We start from the raw sequence: 17386 nt of genomic DNA, 5'->3' as shown, positions 1-17386 counted from the left end.
GTATGAGCAGCTAGGTTTATTGAAGCCAACTGAACCACTGGGAGAAAAGTTGCACAAGAAGTGGTTAGAGAGAAACAAATTATTGATGAGTGGGTTTCATGTTTAGTGCAAGGTAACATTGTAGTATCAGTGACAGTAGCAAAACATGTTATGTTAGAAAAAACAGAGTTCTGAATTAGATTGTGCCAGTGTCCATCTCTGTGTGCACTTATCTCTCTTGCACACCTGAACACGTCTTTTCCATGCAGACTGCTAGTCTGAATTGTGTATCTCTTGTGAGATACCTCACCTTAGGGATGTTCTGTTTAAAATTTGGCCTTTGAGATAGAAAGCATTTGGCTAAGTTAGTAGTCTATGTAATGACTACTTTAATTAGCTGACTATTCTTACCAAAAACAGACCACTTTATTATTTTTTAGTTCAGTATTGCAAAGTAAATGCCTAATAAAAGGCATGTTGAAAAACTACTGTTGTTTTACTAATGCAAGGTGTAAAATCAACTTCCTTCTAAAATCTATGGAGCACTACACATCTTCATCCTAGGTACCAACAGTTATGCCTTCAGTCAGTTAGCCAGGCTATATAAACATAGCTTAAAAGCTAGGTACAATTTTGTGTCCATTGTCAGTTCTTTTCTGCCATAGCTATGGTCATGTATTGCAATACATTGGGATTGGATACAGGGGCTAGGTATCAGATTCTTTGGTAGTGGCTAAATAAAGTATTCATAGAGGAGAAGTTCTCTTTGAAGAAGCTACTGAACTTCACTTCCCCAGCTGCATAAGTATAATATAGCATTGCATGTATATACAAAGTATATGTTATATGTGTATACATTCACACCCAAGTCACTTATGGAATGGGGATGTTTGAAGCATAGGTATTTTATTTTTTTGGACATTTTTCATTGAGTAAATGAAGACCTATTTTACAGGAAAGTTAAGGGATTTGTCTCTCAAAAAGTCCATGACAGACTGAGTAATCAAAGCCAGACCACTCAAGTCCTCATGAGCTTATCTTAGCCACACCATCATCCTTTCTCCTAAAAATACAGTTTCTACTTTAACTACAGGCAGGATACATGCCTGCTTTTCAAACATGCCTTTTCCTCACAGGGGGACTGGGTCAGTGGCAGTTTGCCAGTCCTCTGTAGAAAAGCTGATACACAAGATCTGTTTGTGACCCTCTCTGTACTGTGGCAAGGGTCTGTTAATTGGGAGGAAGGAAACAATGCATCCTCTTAGATCTGGTGTCTTGCCAGAGTTATTCAGGGCCATGCAAACCCAAGTGTAAAGGATTGTTTTTCCTGCCTTCTTGGTAGTGTTGAAGAGAGGTGCACTTAATAACCAGTGACCGACCCCTTCAGAGACTGGGGCTATTGCTGCTCTGCTGATGTCTTGCTTTGGGTGAGGTTCCTGGCTTTGCTTTGAACTGTCATTAGCTGCATATTTTACTAGCTGTGAATGCTGCTTCTGGGAAGGGAAAACTGCCCAATGGGCACATGGCTAAAAAAGGTGAGGAGAAGAGTCAAGTTAAATCTCTCTGAAGAGCCATCAAATGTCTGGCTCAAGACCTCTGCCTAGATTGAAGAGTTGTAGTGGTAAAAGTTTCATGATGTAAGCCCAGACTCTGTGTCAGGAATGGCTGGATAGTGCTTACAGTAGATGAAGAAACTGTAACAGAGGAACTATAGCTTGTGATTAAGGCACTGAACCCAATGTATCTTGTCAAAGTCTAGTTCAATGGGAGATTTCTCTAGAGGTTCTTAAATTTTATGTCTTAGTTACACCTATGTCAGTACTTACTTTGCTCTCTTGTTGATTTGTACTGTGGTCAACAACCTCCATTAGGACACGTTTGTCAGCAAAGCCATGCTGATAATAACCAATACTTTTTTGTGTGCAGCTTGGTACCTCAGTACACGCTAGAGAAAATGTTTAAATTGTACAAGAAGTGTGGAAAGTCTCAGATACAGTTTGGGATTCTGTCTGAACATTGTCATTCACAAACTTCTATTCCCAGGTCAGTTATAGTCTTGAAGCACAACTGTAAATCAAGACATGATGCATTTTACAGCAGTGTGTAACTGTTCTTCGTCATGTTTTTTCTTGTTTCTTAAGGAATTATTTTAATGGAAAAAAAGACTTTTTAAGAAAAATATGAAAATTAACCATTCTTCTAACTCCACACTTCAAACTGTTTCGCTTTTTATGTGATTAAGAGAATAAACCTTGATGGGCATGATAAAAATCCTTTAGATATTTACCCAACAGTGAAGATAACAACGACAGTGATATTGCTTGCCCCTCTCATTAGCTTTGTTTTTTCCCAACTGCAGATTAAATTGTTGCTTTGTAATATCATCACTCTTCAATCATGCTTATAATCTTCACTCTAGAGAGAGAGACAGGACACTGCAGGAAATGTTTACTAGATGTTTATACTTTTGGAATTTAGGAAAATATGAAGTCCAGTAATTCAGTGACTGGCATTCAGGTGTGCAGAAAACAGCAGCAGAAAAAAAAGACGATAACTTATTCTGATGTTAATTTGACACTTGGACAAATGCCACTATTGTTAGGTATGACTTACCTGATTTTTGAAGGGATTTATGGCATTTTTATGAGTAAAAATTAATGGGCAGGGCAAGGCAGGTGATACTGTTGTAGGAGTTTGCTACAGGCCACCTGATCAGGAGGAGGATGTGGATGAGCCTTCTACAAACAGCTGAGAGCTGCCTCACGATCACAGTCCCTGGTCTTCATGGGGGACTTCAACCACCCAGATATTTGCTGGGATAGCCACACAGCCAAGCACACGCAGTCCAGGAGCTTCCTACAGATTGTTGATGACAACTTCCTGTCGCAGATGTTCGAAGAACCAACAAGGAGGGGTGTGCTGCTGGACCTGGTACTGACGAATAAGGAGGGCCTAGTTGGGGATGTGAAGGTTGGAGGCAGCCTTGGCTGCAGTGGCCATGAGATGGTAGAGTTCAAAATCCTGTGTGGAATAGGCAGAACACAAAGCAGGAACGTGACCATGGATTTCAGGCAAGCCGACTTTGGTCTCTTCAAAGATCTACTTGGATGGATCTCATGGGATATGATTCTAGAAGATGGAAGTGCCAATGAGAGCTGGTCAATCTTCAAGCAGCACTTCCTCCAAACCCAGGATCAGTGTGTCCCAATGTGCAAGAATGGAGGAAAAGGAGGTAGGAGGCCTCCATGGATGAGCAAGGATCTGCTGGGACAACTCAGGCAGAAAGCAGCCATCTATGAGAGGTGGAAACAGGGGCTGGCTTCTTGGGAAGAGTATAGGAACATTGCCAGGGCATGCAGGGGTGCAACTAGGAAGGCTGGAGCCCTTTTAGAATTAAATTTAGCCAGGGATGTTAAGGACAGCAATAAGGCATTTTTCAAGTACATCAGCAGCAGAAGGATGATGAGGGGTAATGTGGGCCCACTGCTAAATCCTGAGGGTGCCCTGGTGTCTGAGGATGCAGAGGAGGCTGAAGTACTGAATGCCTTCTTGCTTCAGTCTTTACAGCCAAGGCTGACCCTTGTGAAGCCCAGTCTGGCAAGGATAACATGATGGCCAGGACAGCAGAGGACTTGCCCTGGATGGAAGAGGTTAAAGACTTGTTGGCCAAGCTTAAGGCTCATAAGTCAATGGGTCCTGATGGGATGCATCCTAGAGTGCTGAGGGAGCTGCCTGATGTGATTACTAAGCCTCTCTCCATAATTTTTGAACAATCATGGAGGACAGTTGAGGTGCCTGAGGACTGGAGAAAGGCCAATGTCACGCCAGTCTTCAAAAAGGGCAGGAAGGACGACCCAGGAAACTACAGGCTGGTCAGCATCACCTCCATCCCTGGAACAACTCATCCTGAATGTTATCACTGAACGTATGAAGGATAAGATGGTTATCAGGGGGAGTCAACATGGCTTCACCAAGGGGAAATCCTGTTTGACCAACCTGATATCCTTCGATGAGTGCATAACCAGCTGGCTAAATGAGGGGAGAGCAGCGGATGTCATCTACATCGACTTCAGCAAAGCTTTTGACACTGTCTCCCATAACACCCTCATCAGAAAGCTCAGGCAGTGTGGCTTGGGTGAGTAGACAGTGAGGTGGATCGAGAGCTGGCTGAATGACAGAGCCCAGAGGGTGGTGATCAAGGGCACAGAATCGAGTTGGAGACCTGTGGCCAGTGGAGTTCCAGAGATCGGTTCTGAGGCCAGTCTTGTTCAACATCTTCATCAACGACCTGGATGAGGGGACAGAGTGTACCCTCAGCAAGTTCTCTGATGACACCAAACTGGGAGGACTGGCTGATTCCCCAGAAGACTGTGCTGCCATTCATTGGGATCTCGATCGGCTTGAGAGTTGGGCAGAGAGGAACTTCATGAGGTTCAACAAGGGCAAGTGCAGAGTCCTGCATCTGGGGAGGAACAACCCCACGCAACAGTACAGGCTGGGGATTGACCTACTGGAGAGTAGCTCAGCAGAGAGAGACCTGGGAGTCCTGATTGATAATAAACTAACCACGAGCCAGCAGTGTACCCTCGTGGCCAAGAAGGCCAATGGCATCCTGGGATGCATCAGGAAGAGTGTGGCCAGCAGATCCAGGGAGATTCTTCTCGCTCTCTACTCTGCCCTGGTGAGGCCTCATCTGGAGTCCTGTGTCCAGTTCTGGGCTCCTCAGCTCAAGAGGGACAGGGAAGTGCTGGAGAGAGTCCAGTGCAGGGCCACCAAGATGATCAGGGGACTGGAGCATCTTTCATACGAGGAAAGGCTGCAGGAACTGGGGCTGTTTAGTCTGGAGGAGACTGAGGGGGGATCTTATTAACATTTATAAATATCTAAATGGTGGATGTCAGGAGGTTGGGACATCCCTCTTTTCTATAGTAGCTAGCAACAGGACAAGGGGTAATGGGATGAAGCTGGAACACAAAAAGTTCCATTTAAACATAAGAAAAAACTATTTCGCTGTTCAGGTGAGGGAGCCCTGGCACAGGCAGCCCAGAGGGGTTATGGAGGCTCCTTCTCTGCAGGTCTTCAAGACCTGCCTGGACACGTTCCCATGTGACCTGATTTAGGTGAACCTGCTTTTGCAGGGGAGTTGGACTAGATGATCTCTTCCCTTTCATGGTCCCTTCCAACCCCTGTGATTTACACCTGGGATGACAGTTAAAGGGAAATGTGTGTGCTAGTGAGAGAGGCTTTAAATAATCAAGATTCAATAGAGGGCTTTACAGTGTTGTCACACACGAGAAATAACATCATAATAGCAGGTGTAATTCCTTAGCCTACAAGTAACTTAGATTCTCTGTTACTTCATTGTTCAGTTTTGCCAGGAACATGCTTTCTGCTCAGCAAATACTGTAGGTGGCAGTAAGGTTATGCCAGAAAAAGAAAATGGGATGGAATAATGAAATTAAAGGATACATACAAAAAAGGATGTTTCAGGTTTTGAATGTAAGCCACCTATTTATAGCTCTAATACTTGAAGCACCTCCAGAAAGGACTAGCTATTGTTTGGCACTTCTGCTAAGGACCAGTCGAACTGCTTCTTTCAGTTTAGTTTGGTTCTACCTGAGTTTGTTTGGATTTGTTTAAAAGCAAGCAGACATCTTTGCAGTTTATCATGGCAGATGTGAAACATGACAGTTTGTGGATTCACAGACAGTTCACACACTCTCTGCTTTCCCTGGTGTGGGGCATGAATCTGTTGTGAGTGACACTGGTAGCCCCAGGATTCTGGAACAATCCTTATACTCTCTGAGTCTTCAATGGCCCTTTTTCTGCTGTGTGTTTCCTACTGTGTGTAGGACATAGTACCCTTGGCATAGCAATTCTCCTCTGGTAAGGTCTGCCAGGGTGAAGAGTAAAGCATGGTGCATATTGAGCAGTGCCCCACGCCCAGGACCTTTCTTTCAGCCACACTGACTGAAAAGCTTTGCCCATAACTGGGAGGGCCTCTTCAGCTTTCCCAAACAATTTTCACCTGACTCTGAAACCGTGCCTGTAGTTCACCTTTCTCATTTCCTGCACTGTCTTTGGCGACTGATGCCACTTGTCACATTCTAATCCCTCAGCTTCCCACAGTACTGTCTTCTTGCCTCCTGTTACCTTTCCTTTCACAAATGCCTCATCCAGGCAGAGATTTACTGAAACAAAATACTTGTGTCAGTCTTCCTTGGATGTGGTGGTGTGAACTCATAGGTTGCAGGATGGGGTCATGGCTCAGGATTTGGGTGTTTCTTTGCCGTGGGCATACAGCTCTATGTGCACACACACATATGTGTATATATGGGAAACAAAGCCTGGGAGATTTCAACAATTTTAGAAGTTCATTGTCCATGAAATAACTGTTCAATACTATTGTCTCACTGTAAATACCCATTCCACAAACGAGATCACAACAGTACTTCTGTGAAATCTTGAGGATCTCTTTTCCCATCTTGAAATCCAGGACCAAGTCCCAGCAGTGTTCTCCTCACTGGATTTTGAGAGTTCACTTAAGCATTTTGTGTTAGCTGCATAAGAGAGATCTTCTGACATCCACATTTCCCCAGTGACAAAAACCCCAGTATATACTCATTCCCATGTTGCATGAATTCTTCTGCTTTGATCCAAGTGTCATCCTCCTTATTACCCCCGTAGCTCCTCACTGTATGTTAAATTCATTGATTCTCCCCAGCTTGCCACAGGCACTTATCAGCCCTCACCATATGGGTTAATATTGCTGTCATTTTTAATGAAATCAGTTTCTTGTGAGGAGATGGATATGTGGGTTGTGTCATCCCTTGTGAGGCAAAGACTATGTTGTGATGTTCTTCATGGCCATTACAACAAAAAAATGCCCTTTCTGGTGATGATAAGGATTCTGTCACGCTAACTGGAAATATGGATTGTTAACACTAAGGAACAATTCCCCATAACAAAGCTCATCCTTGCCTCTCAGGGATGAGAAATACATCTAATCCCTGTCCACTATTTCAAAAACATGAAAGAAAAAAATCTTTAAGGTCCTCTTTCTCTTTTTGCTTGCACTTAACTGCTCTAGGTAATTTTAGTTTATCCACATCATTCACAGCTAGTAAACATATATGGCTTCATAGTGAAATCACCTCTAGATATGGGATTTCATGCTTCATTAATATTTACTACAATCTTCAGCTTAGTTCTTAGCCCTACTGGAAAGTTATACAAAAGCATTCTATATCCAGGAACAAAGTAGTGAAGTACCAAAACTGTCATAGCTAACTTTTAAAGATAAATCCTGAAGCAGATGTTCACAAACAGACTATTTTTATTAAAATAACAGTGGGAAGGAGTTAGCTTTTGTTTGTTTGGCCCTCGAGGAAATTAAAAAGCCTTTCTATAATTTTGATTATAACTTCAAGAGAGGATTTTATTGTACCAAGGATGTGGTTGCATGAAGGATGGAAACCTTAAGGGTTTAAAACCTGTTTTTAAAAGCTACAAATTGAACTTCTTGTGTTAATCTTAGGAAACAAAGTCCTGTGGCAATTTTCTCTTCTAATGTGCAGAACATGTAGGTCTGTTATAAAAACTGATAATACAGAAATGGCACCCACTTCTTCAGTACATCTGCTCCCTGAGCATATGTGAGGAGTGCCTGCAGACTCCTGTGACTGAAATAAGTACCTATGATTAATCCTATTGAGGCAAAACAATAGAAGAGGAGGAGTGGATTCCTATACATTTTTCTTTTCTTCATTATTGATAAAATAGTTTAGACCATGATGAATATCTAGGGAAACTTTTATTGCTGACTTCAAGTCCACATTGAGTGGAAGTGTATTGGCATCAATGGTGAAATTTCACTGGGACTTTATAATGGTGCTATCACGAGGATGTCTTCACAAAATACATCCTTTGCACTGATATAACTTATAGGTACAAGGACAAAAATTAGTAGAAATTATATTTTTCTGCTAAAGGAAAAAAAATGATCTGACTTCTAGAGCAAGTTTCAAAAATAGGGAACTAGAGAGACTTAAGTTCTCTTTTTCTGACTCCTTGCATACACTGCTCCGAAAGATGCCAAGAGGTGGGATAGATGTGACCCTCCAAAACCCAATAATGTGTATTTTGGAAGATGTTTTTCAGAACAAAACCACCATGATCCATGCATATGCATACAGTGAGCAGAGGAAAAAGCTTTGCTTATAGCAGATGGGAAAGAGGCTATGTCCATAGTCTGTGCAGAATGTCTTTTATGGTCTAATTCCAGTTATTCATGTGGGCTCCAGAAGGTCATGGGACCTCTGTAAAATTGAGGTTGTGTATGTCTACATATTGGGTATTGTAGTGGTTTTGTCTGTGACAGATTTTTGTAGCAAGAAGGCTATAGCAGTGACTCCTTTAAACAAATATCTGCTCGAAGCCTCCTGTGTAAGTGACTGGGTCAGTGCAAATCAATCCTGAGATGAACCTGCCACTGACCAGTTAGTGATGGAGGTGATGCCTCTGTGATTGACGTATTGGAGAAGGGGAAGAAGTTGCTGTGCAGGTGCTGAGCTGCAGCAGCAGAAGGGAGTGATAATGTAGTAGCAACATCTCCACAGACACCAAGGTCAGTGGAAAAGGAGGAAGAGGAGGTGCCTCGATGCTGGAGCAGTTCATGAGGAACTGTAGCCCCTGGGAAGGACCCATGCTGGAGAAGTCCATGAGTCTCTCGTGGGGAGGGACCCCACATTGTAGCAGTGGGAAGTGTGATGAGGCCTCCCCCTGAGAAGAAGCAGCTGTAAAGTCCATCTATAATGAAGTGACCATAGTCCCCATCCCCTGCACTGCTGGAGAGGGAAGGAAGGAAAGTCCTGGGAAGGAGGGGTGAGGAGAGGTGTTTTAAGATTCAGTTTTGTTTCTCATTTCCCTGATCTATTCTGATGGTTCATTAATAAATCAAACCATTTCTCTGCAAGTTGAGTCTGTTTTGCCCATGATAGTTACTGCCAAGGGATCTTCCTGTCCTTATCTTGACTCATACATAAACCTCTCATTGTATTTCTCTCTCCTCTGTCCAGTTGAGGAGGGGGAGTGATATTACAACTTGGTGGGTATATAGCACTCAGTCAGGGCTAAACCACGACATTTATTTGTCAGGTGCTTGTAGATATGTGTGTAATGTACATTTATGCACTCAGCAAGGCACATTTATCTTTAGCTTAAGAACATATCTCAGGGCTGTGGTCCACAGTTACCTAAAAACAAGGCTCGTTAGACCACACTGCAGCTTCTGCGTCCTTTACACAAAGCCAAGTGGTGGAGGTGAGAGGTGGTAAGAGGATGATGTGTATTTGGTCTCATGTTGCCATTAATCCAGGAGTTAGTTGGGAGCACTGGCAATGACCCGGACTTTAGGAAGATCTTCTGGAAAAGCACCAGGGAGTTTCAACAAGGAACTGTCTCTCAGACCCCCGTGAGCTGAAATATACTTGAATAAAACTGAAGTTGCTAAAGAACTGCAGCTAAAAAGCCCAACTTAACAGAAACTTGGTGACAAAATAGCACAAAATATTCCTAAATATAGCTGATTTGGGAATAAAGGATGGCAATAACTGGTTGATAAAGAAAGACTAAAGCATCATGTTTTACCCAGCAGGAGTAAGAAAACAGCTTTAGAGTGGTAGGAGTTGCATAAATGTTTAATTATGATGAGCAAAATATTGATTCAGTGGTCTCAATAATGCACTGCTAAGGTTGAGGAGTTATTCTTGAACACTTACCAAAGTCTGTTATTAAAATCATTTTTGCTTATTTATTTTTTTTGCTTAAAAAAACAGAGATATGAGAGGTTTTTATCCAACCTGAAATGAAAACCACTTGCATTTCTTTAACACAAGGGTTTAGGAAACAAGATACACAAGATTAGCAGCCCCACAGCATCTTGAAAGGAGGAGTTATTTTTGATACTCTGCATTTTGTAGGATCAGGATCGTATTTTGCCTTCTGAGCTGCAGATTGTACAACTGGTAGCAATGAGACAAGGAAAATTATGTAACAAAAAGCAAAGTGTATAGTTACCAGTTTTGTTGAAAGTATCTTAACATAAACGATCCTTACGTAGGAAATTTGAGTGATTGTGGACAGGAAGAGAAGTACCTGTGGTTGCATAGCTGATACTTCTGGAGACAAGTACTCTGAAGCAGCAGCAGAGCTCTTCAGAATGGTGATGGAGCACCTGCAATAGACAATAGACCATGCTGTTTTTTCTGGGGGAGGGTTTCTTGCAAAGAAGACTGATAGTTGGAATTTGGATGCTGGCAGATGGGTGAACTGTTCCTCTGTTTTCTCTTGTTCTGTGTAGTTGTGGATGCTGAGAGCACAGTTCATAAAATTCAAGCAGCATTTACTGGCATTAGGTTCAGATCTATATTTTGCCTTAGTCTTTATTTCAGAGAAATAAATACATAATTTTGAAAACCATAAGCTTGTATCTGCCTCTTCAGGTCTGTATTTATTAGAAACGCTTCATGTGCATTTTTTAAATCATGTTTCACATGAGAAGGCTCTTCCCTCGGAGCACTTCATCTTGGAGCTCAGTTAGATCTCATTTATGTTGATGTAAAGAAGGAGCTGTGATTCCAGACTGGCACTAAGAGAAAGTGGATATTGATACCTGTGCCATTTCCTTCTGCACACCATTTTTGGACAAGATGAGTTCAATTTGATTATACTGTTACTTACCACTGTCATCTCTTCTTGATCTGCAGATGGGCTTCTTCCGCCGGAGGTACAAAGAAATTATTGAGGCCGAGAAGAGCAGAAAGGAAACTGAAGACAGTTGGGACTGGGTCCAGAAAAATCAGTGAACTCCCCATGAAAAATAAAGCCCAGTCATGTGACACGTGCTTGCTAGCCTATAGGTCCTGCTCTCGTATCTTCCATATGTGGAAGAAGGAATCTTCTCCAGATTTTTCGGAGACCCCATTGATGCTGTGTCTTGATCCTTCCAACAAGCTAGGGAACATATCCTGAGGCAACCACTGCAGCCATGTCAGGTGACTGGAGCAATTTACACTTCTTTTAAGAGCTGAACTTGGAACTTTGGTAACAAAGCTGCAGTGCAGAGCAATATTTATGAATCCAACTATGTGGTATACCCTCAGGGGAAGACTGATACCTAAAAATATTTTTTATAAATATAAGCTTTTTATATTGATTATGACTTTATATTTGTATCAATGTTTTATAGTTTCTATTAAATAGCTATATAGTTCACTCAAGCACTGATATCTGGCTAAATCCTTGGAAATACATATCTGTATATATAAATCCTATTGTACTTTCAAACTTCAATGCAAGAGAGGAAAGAGATTTGCAGATAAAAGTAGCTGAAATCCTCATATGCTTAATTCACGAGGCTTGGTAATGTTGTATATAGACCATTTATTGGCAATAAGCCAGTGTCTTTTCACTATCTCTTGTTTTGAGTTGAATTTGATTGGTGTTTGATTCATAAACAAAAGAACCTAAAGTATTACACAGTTGTGTTGCTCTGTATCTGAGTCTATCCTTTCCTGGCCTGAATGGGAGAGGATGAAAAACACTTCCTTGGCCAAGGGTAGCAAGACTTGCAGCTTGCTTTGGCTCACTGAAGAAAGCATCACGGAATGTTTTCCTTTTGGAAGCTTTCTCTTGCAGCCTCTAGTATTTTGGCAATGTTCTAGGGCTGTCCAGTTGAGATACCAGAAGGATACAATTGGGTCAACCACTATGGCATTGATAAATTCCTTGGAATTAAAAAAAAAAGGCATATTAATGTTAAGGATAATTTTTAAGCTACTGTTAAATGTTTGTGATCTCTTGCCGTCAAAGCAAGTGATAAATTGCCAGAAGCTATGACCATTGTACCTGCCTTGTGAATTTTATACATGGGTCATGATTTTTTTTAATATGATAATTTTAAGAAGGATAGGGAGATGTAAGAGTTACAATATTTGGATCTTTGTATCTTGAGATTCCCTATCTGGGTGTTCCAAGTACTGAATGTCATCCTTCCTAAAGTGTGAAGAAGGAAGTTCAGTTAAGGTGCAGACCTTATTAGATCTCAGATTGCCACTTTATTTGCTGGTAATTCTTTAGCAAACCATTTGTTGCATTAGGAGAAACTTAATTGTAATTAATTCAACTATGTTTCTTCAGAAAGCTCTTCAATTTCTGAATAGGAATAGTGAAACTCTGTAAGATTTGGTTTTGGATTCTACTTATACTTTGCACCTTGTGTAAATAAGAAGTAAATGTCATGTTAGTATAAAATCCATGTAAGAGATAGAAGTGTTGAGCTCTGTGGTGAAGGTGAAGGAGCAACAGAAATGAATGATTGCAGGATGTCTCCTTCCATAAGGATAAGGTAGAGGAACCATTTGAAGTTTGGAAACTCAGATGCAGAGAACATACAAGGAAATCTGCTTGGAAACAGGTCTTATTCTTGCTTTTCCTTGCCACAATTATTATAGCTTCAAATTTAAAAAGAAATATTCCACCAATCCCTGGCCCCCCACTGGCATTAAGTGCCTGCTGTTCCTACAGTATCGATCAATATTTATTAACTTAACAATCTGCACCCATTAGGCAAAGACATTTAAGTGAATGAAGTGTATTGATTCAATGTTTGACAAAAGAAGCTATTAGTCTATTCAGTTATCTGTCTTAAAACAATCATTGGTGAATTGACAGATTTCATATAACAAATTATCATTTAAACCAGAACATGAAAGAAAATCAAATCTTGTTATAACCACATGTAGTGGACTGACGATTTTTCATCAGGGTGCAAAACAAAAGGCTGATGACCTTTGCCTGTACCGTTGTGTTAGAGGCTAATGAATACCTCACAGTGTATTTCAGACATCAATTAGTTTTACTAGTATTTACACATTAGGTATCTATTTTTTTCTGTTGTCAAAAAATACTTAAGGCTGTAACAGATAGATAGAAGTTGGACATGAGACTGATTCACAACCATGAATTGAATAAGAAATTGCTGAAAATAATTGTTGGAACAAAAAAGTAAATTTTCTTAGCTGTAGGAATTTTTGTTATCTTCCCTCACTAAAACTGAGACCTCCAAAAGAAATTATAAAATTAAATTTGCTGAAAAAATGAGGAGGATATTCTCTTTGAGAAGTTGAAAAGCCTCATCTCCGTGTTTGAAAGAAAAATGAACTTTCATATCTGCCAAAGTGGTTCATTGCAATATTTTAAAAATCAAGATTGTTAATTCCTTTGAGACATCTTTTTGAAGTATGCAAAGAAAAGAGTTTAAATAGGTAAAGTATCCATTTAGCATTTCATATTATATGGATTTTTTTTCTCAAGGCTTTTTTTTTCTTGTTTGTCTAAAGTAAAGAACAAATCAAAGTAAATCCCATTTGATTGAGCCCGTACTGGACTTCTTTGATATCAGACTTCAGTTCTCTGCTATTGATCCAGCACAAGTCATCACTCAGTAAAAATCTAGTTTTTGGCCAGATTACTGACATATTCTTGAAATAATACATGAATCCTTTGTATCATCACTGTTAGGTACTCGCTAATTCTGTTGTCACAGATGCGTTTGTATGTATATTCTTCATAATTTTGTTCTTTTTTGGTTTTGGTCAAATTCCATTGTTTGTTTCCAGTTAAACTAGTCAGATTGGACAATATAACATACCAGTACTTAATATTAAAGTGCTGTAGATGCACTTCTTTAAAAAGCATCCAAACAAATCAACAGCCTCACTAATATCTGTTGATTGCAAGCAGTTTCTTACCCAGAAATCTTTTGAAAATGTAAAACACATCAAGAATGTGCTGCAAATAGTTGTGCTGGGTTGGGGTTTTTTTAAATAAGAAATCGTAATAGGTGTATCAAAATCTAGAGACATGGCTACTTTGCAAATTGCTTCTAGGGCTCTGGAAGTTCCCATCTGTCAACTGCTTGTCAATTCCTTTGTGCTCTACGGCTGGGGGAAGTCATTGTATCAGTTCTCTCCAGTTAATCTATTTTATCACAAAATCATCAATTTCTTTGGATAACTTCATTGAAAAGTTTGCTGGTCTGGTGTTGCTTGGATTTTTTTTTGCAGCAGGCTCACTTTGCACAGGCTCTAAGCTCTGCAGGTAGAATCTTGGAAGTGAGGCAGTAATGTTTTCAAATTCATCATCTGAGAGATCTTTGGTTTAAGGCTTGAGCTTGCAGGGTGTCTTCCTAATGGGTGGTACTCTCAAGTAGTACCCTTCCTACCCTTTTAGGATAGGAAGAAAACTATCTCAGAAAAAAATGATCAGGAAGAAAGAGAGGAAGGAGTAAGGAAAAATAGGCTTAATGCAGAGCATGTGCTGTTGCAGCCCCACTTAATTTTCATCTTGACATCGGGAAGATCACAGGAAGTGAAATTCATCCCTGTGACAGAGCTGGAAGCTCTTGCTGCCTTTCACAACATTTTTTGAGACTGTTTCATTTGAAAACTCAAGGATTTGCTCTTGGAGGTGAGTCCCTATCAGTTCACCCCAAGCAACAGCAGAGCTAGTGTGCTCTGAGGCTGTCACTAGCAAGTATTTGGGCATGGTAGCTAACAGAAAAACTAGCTGTTTTGCTGAATAAACCTAGTTTTAAATTGCTAGAATGAGGAAGTCAGCAAACTGTAGAAAATACTGGAGCAACCTCTGAATTGAAGTGGCCCTCACGAATCACTTGGATCATGTGAGAGCACAGTTGTGTTATGTGTAAACCCCAAGCCTGTAACCACTCAAGCAATCCTTTCATCTCAAAGTGGCAAAGGCTTTTTCAGTGCCAAGCCTCCTGATAAGGAAAACCTTCTCTGCCTTGAGAGAGGAACAGGAAGGACCTTGCAGACAAGTCAGTGGTGGGCAGGTAACTCTGCTGAGAGCAGCAACTGTGACAAGATTGTGTTTGGCAATATTTACTGTTGTCTTTCTTGAATGTCTTCTGTTTATGGGCATGTTTTGGAGACTTGAACAGGTTTTGAGCATAGTATCCCTGTGGCATGGGAATATATACTGCTTTCACTAAAGGATTAAGGGAGTCACGGAGCTAATTTCTGCTTTTGTCCAAGTTCATCCACTTGCCAGGGTTTCTTGGATATAAACGAAAGTAGGATTTGGTTCATTTAGCATACATTGATTAATCTGGCATGAAGACTATAATTGCTTTTGGAGCACGATTTAGGGTACCTGCACCATTGTCACTCCTTTTTTTCTTAGAATGTCACTCCTTATGTCTTGTAAAATTGTATGTTTCTTTTTGTGAACTTGTGGTTGGAAGAATGTGTTTACTCTTATTGATGTCACCGGTATTTAGAAGCTCGTGTTCACCTGTATTCTAATTCACTTGCACTGTTTTGGAAATGTCAGGTTTACAAAAATACAACTTTTTGGAATAAAAAAAAAATGGCTGCAAAATTATCCTAATAGTATCATTTTGTCACTTATTGTCTTTGTCCTGCTCAAGTATTTTCTTGTGTATGTTTGAATTAGATGGTTTGTGCGTGGGTAATGGACATCTCTTATTGTTTGTGTGAGGATAATAGACATCTCTTATTGTAATGCTCTGACTTGTGTAAAATCAACCTATTTGGAGGTGAAGAGTATAACTAGCTAGAGTACAATCTTATAAAACCATGGAAATAAAATAGTAGCAGTGGAAATGATTTATAATGTTTCAATGGTATTGCTCTATCTACATCAAATAAAATCCCACATGGCAGTGGTACTGCCCTGTGATAAAAGCGTTGACCTGTGTGAATTTAGATGAAAGTCAAATTATTCAGCTTTAGGTGCTTTTTTTTTCTGCAAGAAAAGTAGCTAAATAATATATTCAAAAGATTACTTTTTTAACTCCATACATACTTTGCCAAAGGGAACAGACAACGGGACAGAAGCAGTAGAAGTGGTAGAAGCAGTTGTGTGGCCAGCAGGTCAAGGGAGGTTCTTCTCCCCCTCTACTCTGCCCTGGTGAGGCCTCATCTGGAGTCCGGTGTCCAGTTCTGGGCTCCGCAGCTCAAGAGGGACAGAGAACTGCTGGAGAGAGTCCAGTGCAGGGCCACCAAGATGATCAAGGGTATAGAACATCTTTCATATGAGGAAAGGCTGCAGGAACTGGGGCTGTTTAGTCTGGAGGAGATTGAGGGATGATCTTATTAACATTTATAAATATGTAAATGGTGAGTGCCAGGAGGTTGGGACATCCCTCTTTTCTATAGTAGATAGTAACAGGACAAGGGGTGATGAGATGAAGCTGGAACACAAAAAGTTCCACTTAAACATAAGAAAAAACTATTTCCCTGTTGAGGTGAGGGAGCCCTGGCACAGGCTGCCCAGAGGGGTGTGGAGTCTCCTTCCTTGGAGATCTTCAAGACCTGCCTGGACATGTTCCCATGTGACCTGATCTAGGTGAACCTGCTTCTGCAGGGGGGTTGGGCTAAATGATCTCTAAAGCTCCCTTCCAACCCCTACCATTCTATGATTCTAAGAAGCTGATTGATTGCTGTGGCTGTGGTTGTATGTCCAATACCTCTTACAGGTCCCATTGAAGATTTCTCATCAGTCTGAGGATGGGTGAAACCTCTGTGGTAAAATACGAACTGAGCTGAACTTTCATTCTCGAAGCTGAAACTGAAAATTCAGGCTCTTCCTTCCTTCATCTTTGGCTCCGTTCTCTTCTCTTAGTGGGCACCCTCTGTTTGAAGTGTTTCAGTGTTCTCCAGCCATACAGAAATAGTCTGTTTCTGCATTAGCCTGTCAACTTAAGACCTAAGGACAGGCTGGGCAGAGTTTGATCCAAACCTGTGACTCGGAGCATGTTCATACTGCTGGGAGGCCATGGATTTATCTACCACAAGGCCAAAGGCATTAGGAGAGCTCTGAATAGATGTAAGTCCTGGCTTGTAGGTAGAATGCTTCAAAGTAAAAGCAAATGTTGTCAGTCAGGATATCTTTCATTGGGCAAAAGCGTTAGGAGGATGCTGCTGCTGAGAGGAATGCAATGCAGTTTGCTTTTGGACATAAGTGCAAGCAATAGAAGATTAAATAATACCAGGAAGTTTGAGATGTACCAATACCTTTATTGTTATCACCTGTGTCTGTGGAAGCAGGTGGTGGCTGTCCCCTCCCAGGGACAGATGACTAAAGAGTTTACAGTGTTTTCTGTGGGGCTTGGTCCTCTTTTTTCCTTTTTTGATGAGCAGAGAACAGCAGTCTGTACACTGCAGGATTTTGTGAGTTGACTTCTCCCAAGGTGGCTTTTAAAAGCCTCTTAGGACTGCTATGACAAAGTGGCGTTGTTTTAGAAAGCAAACCCAAAACCTTTTGTGGATTTATTTCCTCCAGATTCACCAAGAAGGAAAGA

The 17386-nt window shown here is 40.9% G+C and overlaps 1 protein-coding gene across 1 annotated transcript in view; it reads left to right on the top strand.

The window, feature by feature from the left end:
- The window catches only part of ITGA9 (integrin subunit alpha 9), a 222723-nt gene extending 207026 nt beyond the window's left edge, over positions 1-15697 (top strand). Inside the window, exon 28 of the mRNA XM_061996749.1 lies at positions 10746-15697. Within this exon, the coding sequence (XP_061852733.1) occupies positions 10746-10844 (99 nt within the window). The 3' untranslated portion in view covers positions 10845-15697. The remainder of the gene's footprint in view (positions 1-10745) is intronic.
- The last annotated feature ends 1689 nt before the right edge of the window (positions 15698-17386 follow it).

This window comes from Colius striatus, chromosome 5 (genome assembly GCF_028858725.1).
Source record: "Colius striatus isolate bColStr4 chromosome 5, bColStr4.1.hap1, whole genome shotgun sequence".
NCBI classification, from domain to species: Eukaryota; Metazoa; Chordata; class Aves; order Coliiformes; family Coliidae; genus Colius; species Colius striatus.
The sequence above is the reverse complement of the archived record's forward strand: the minus strand, read 5'-3'. Positions and strand labels throughout refer to the sequence as shown.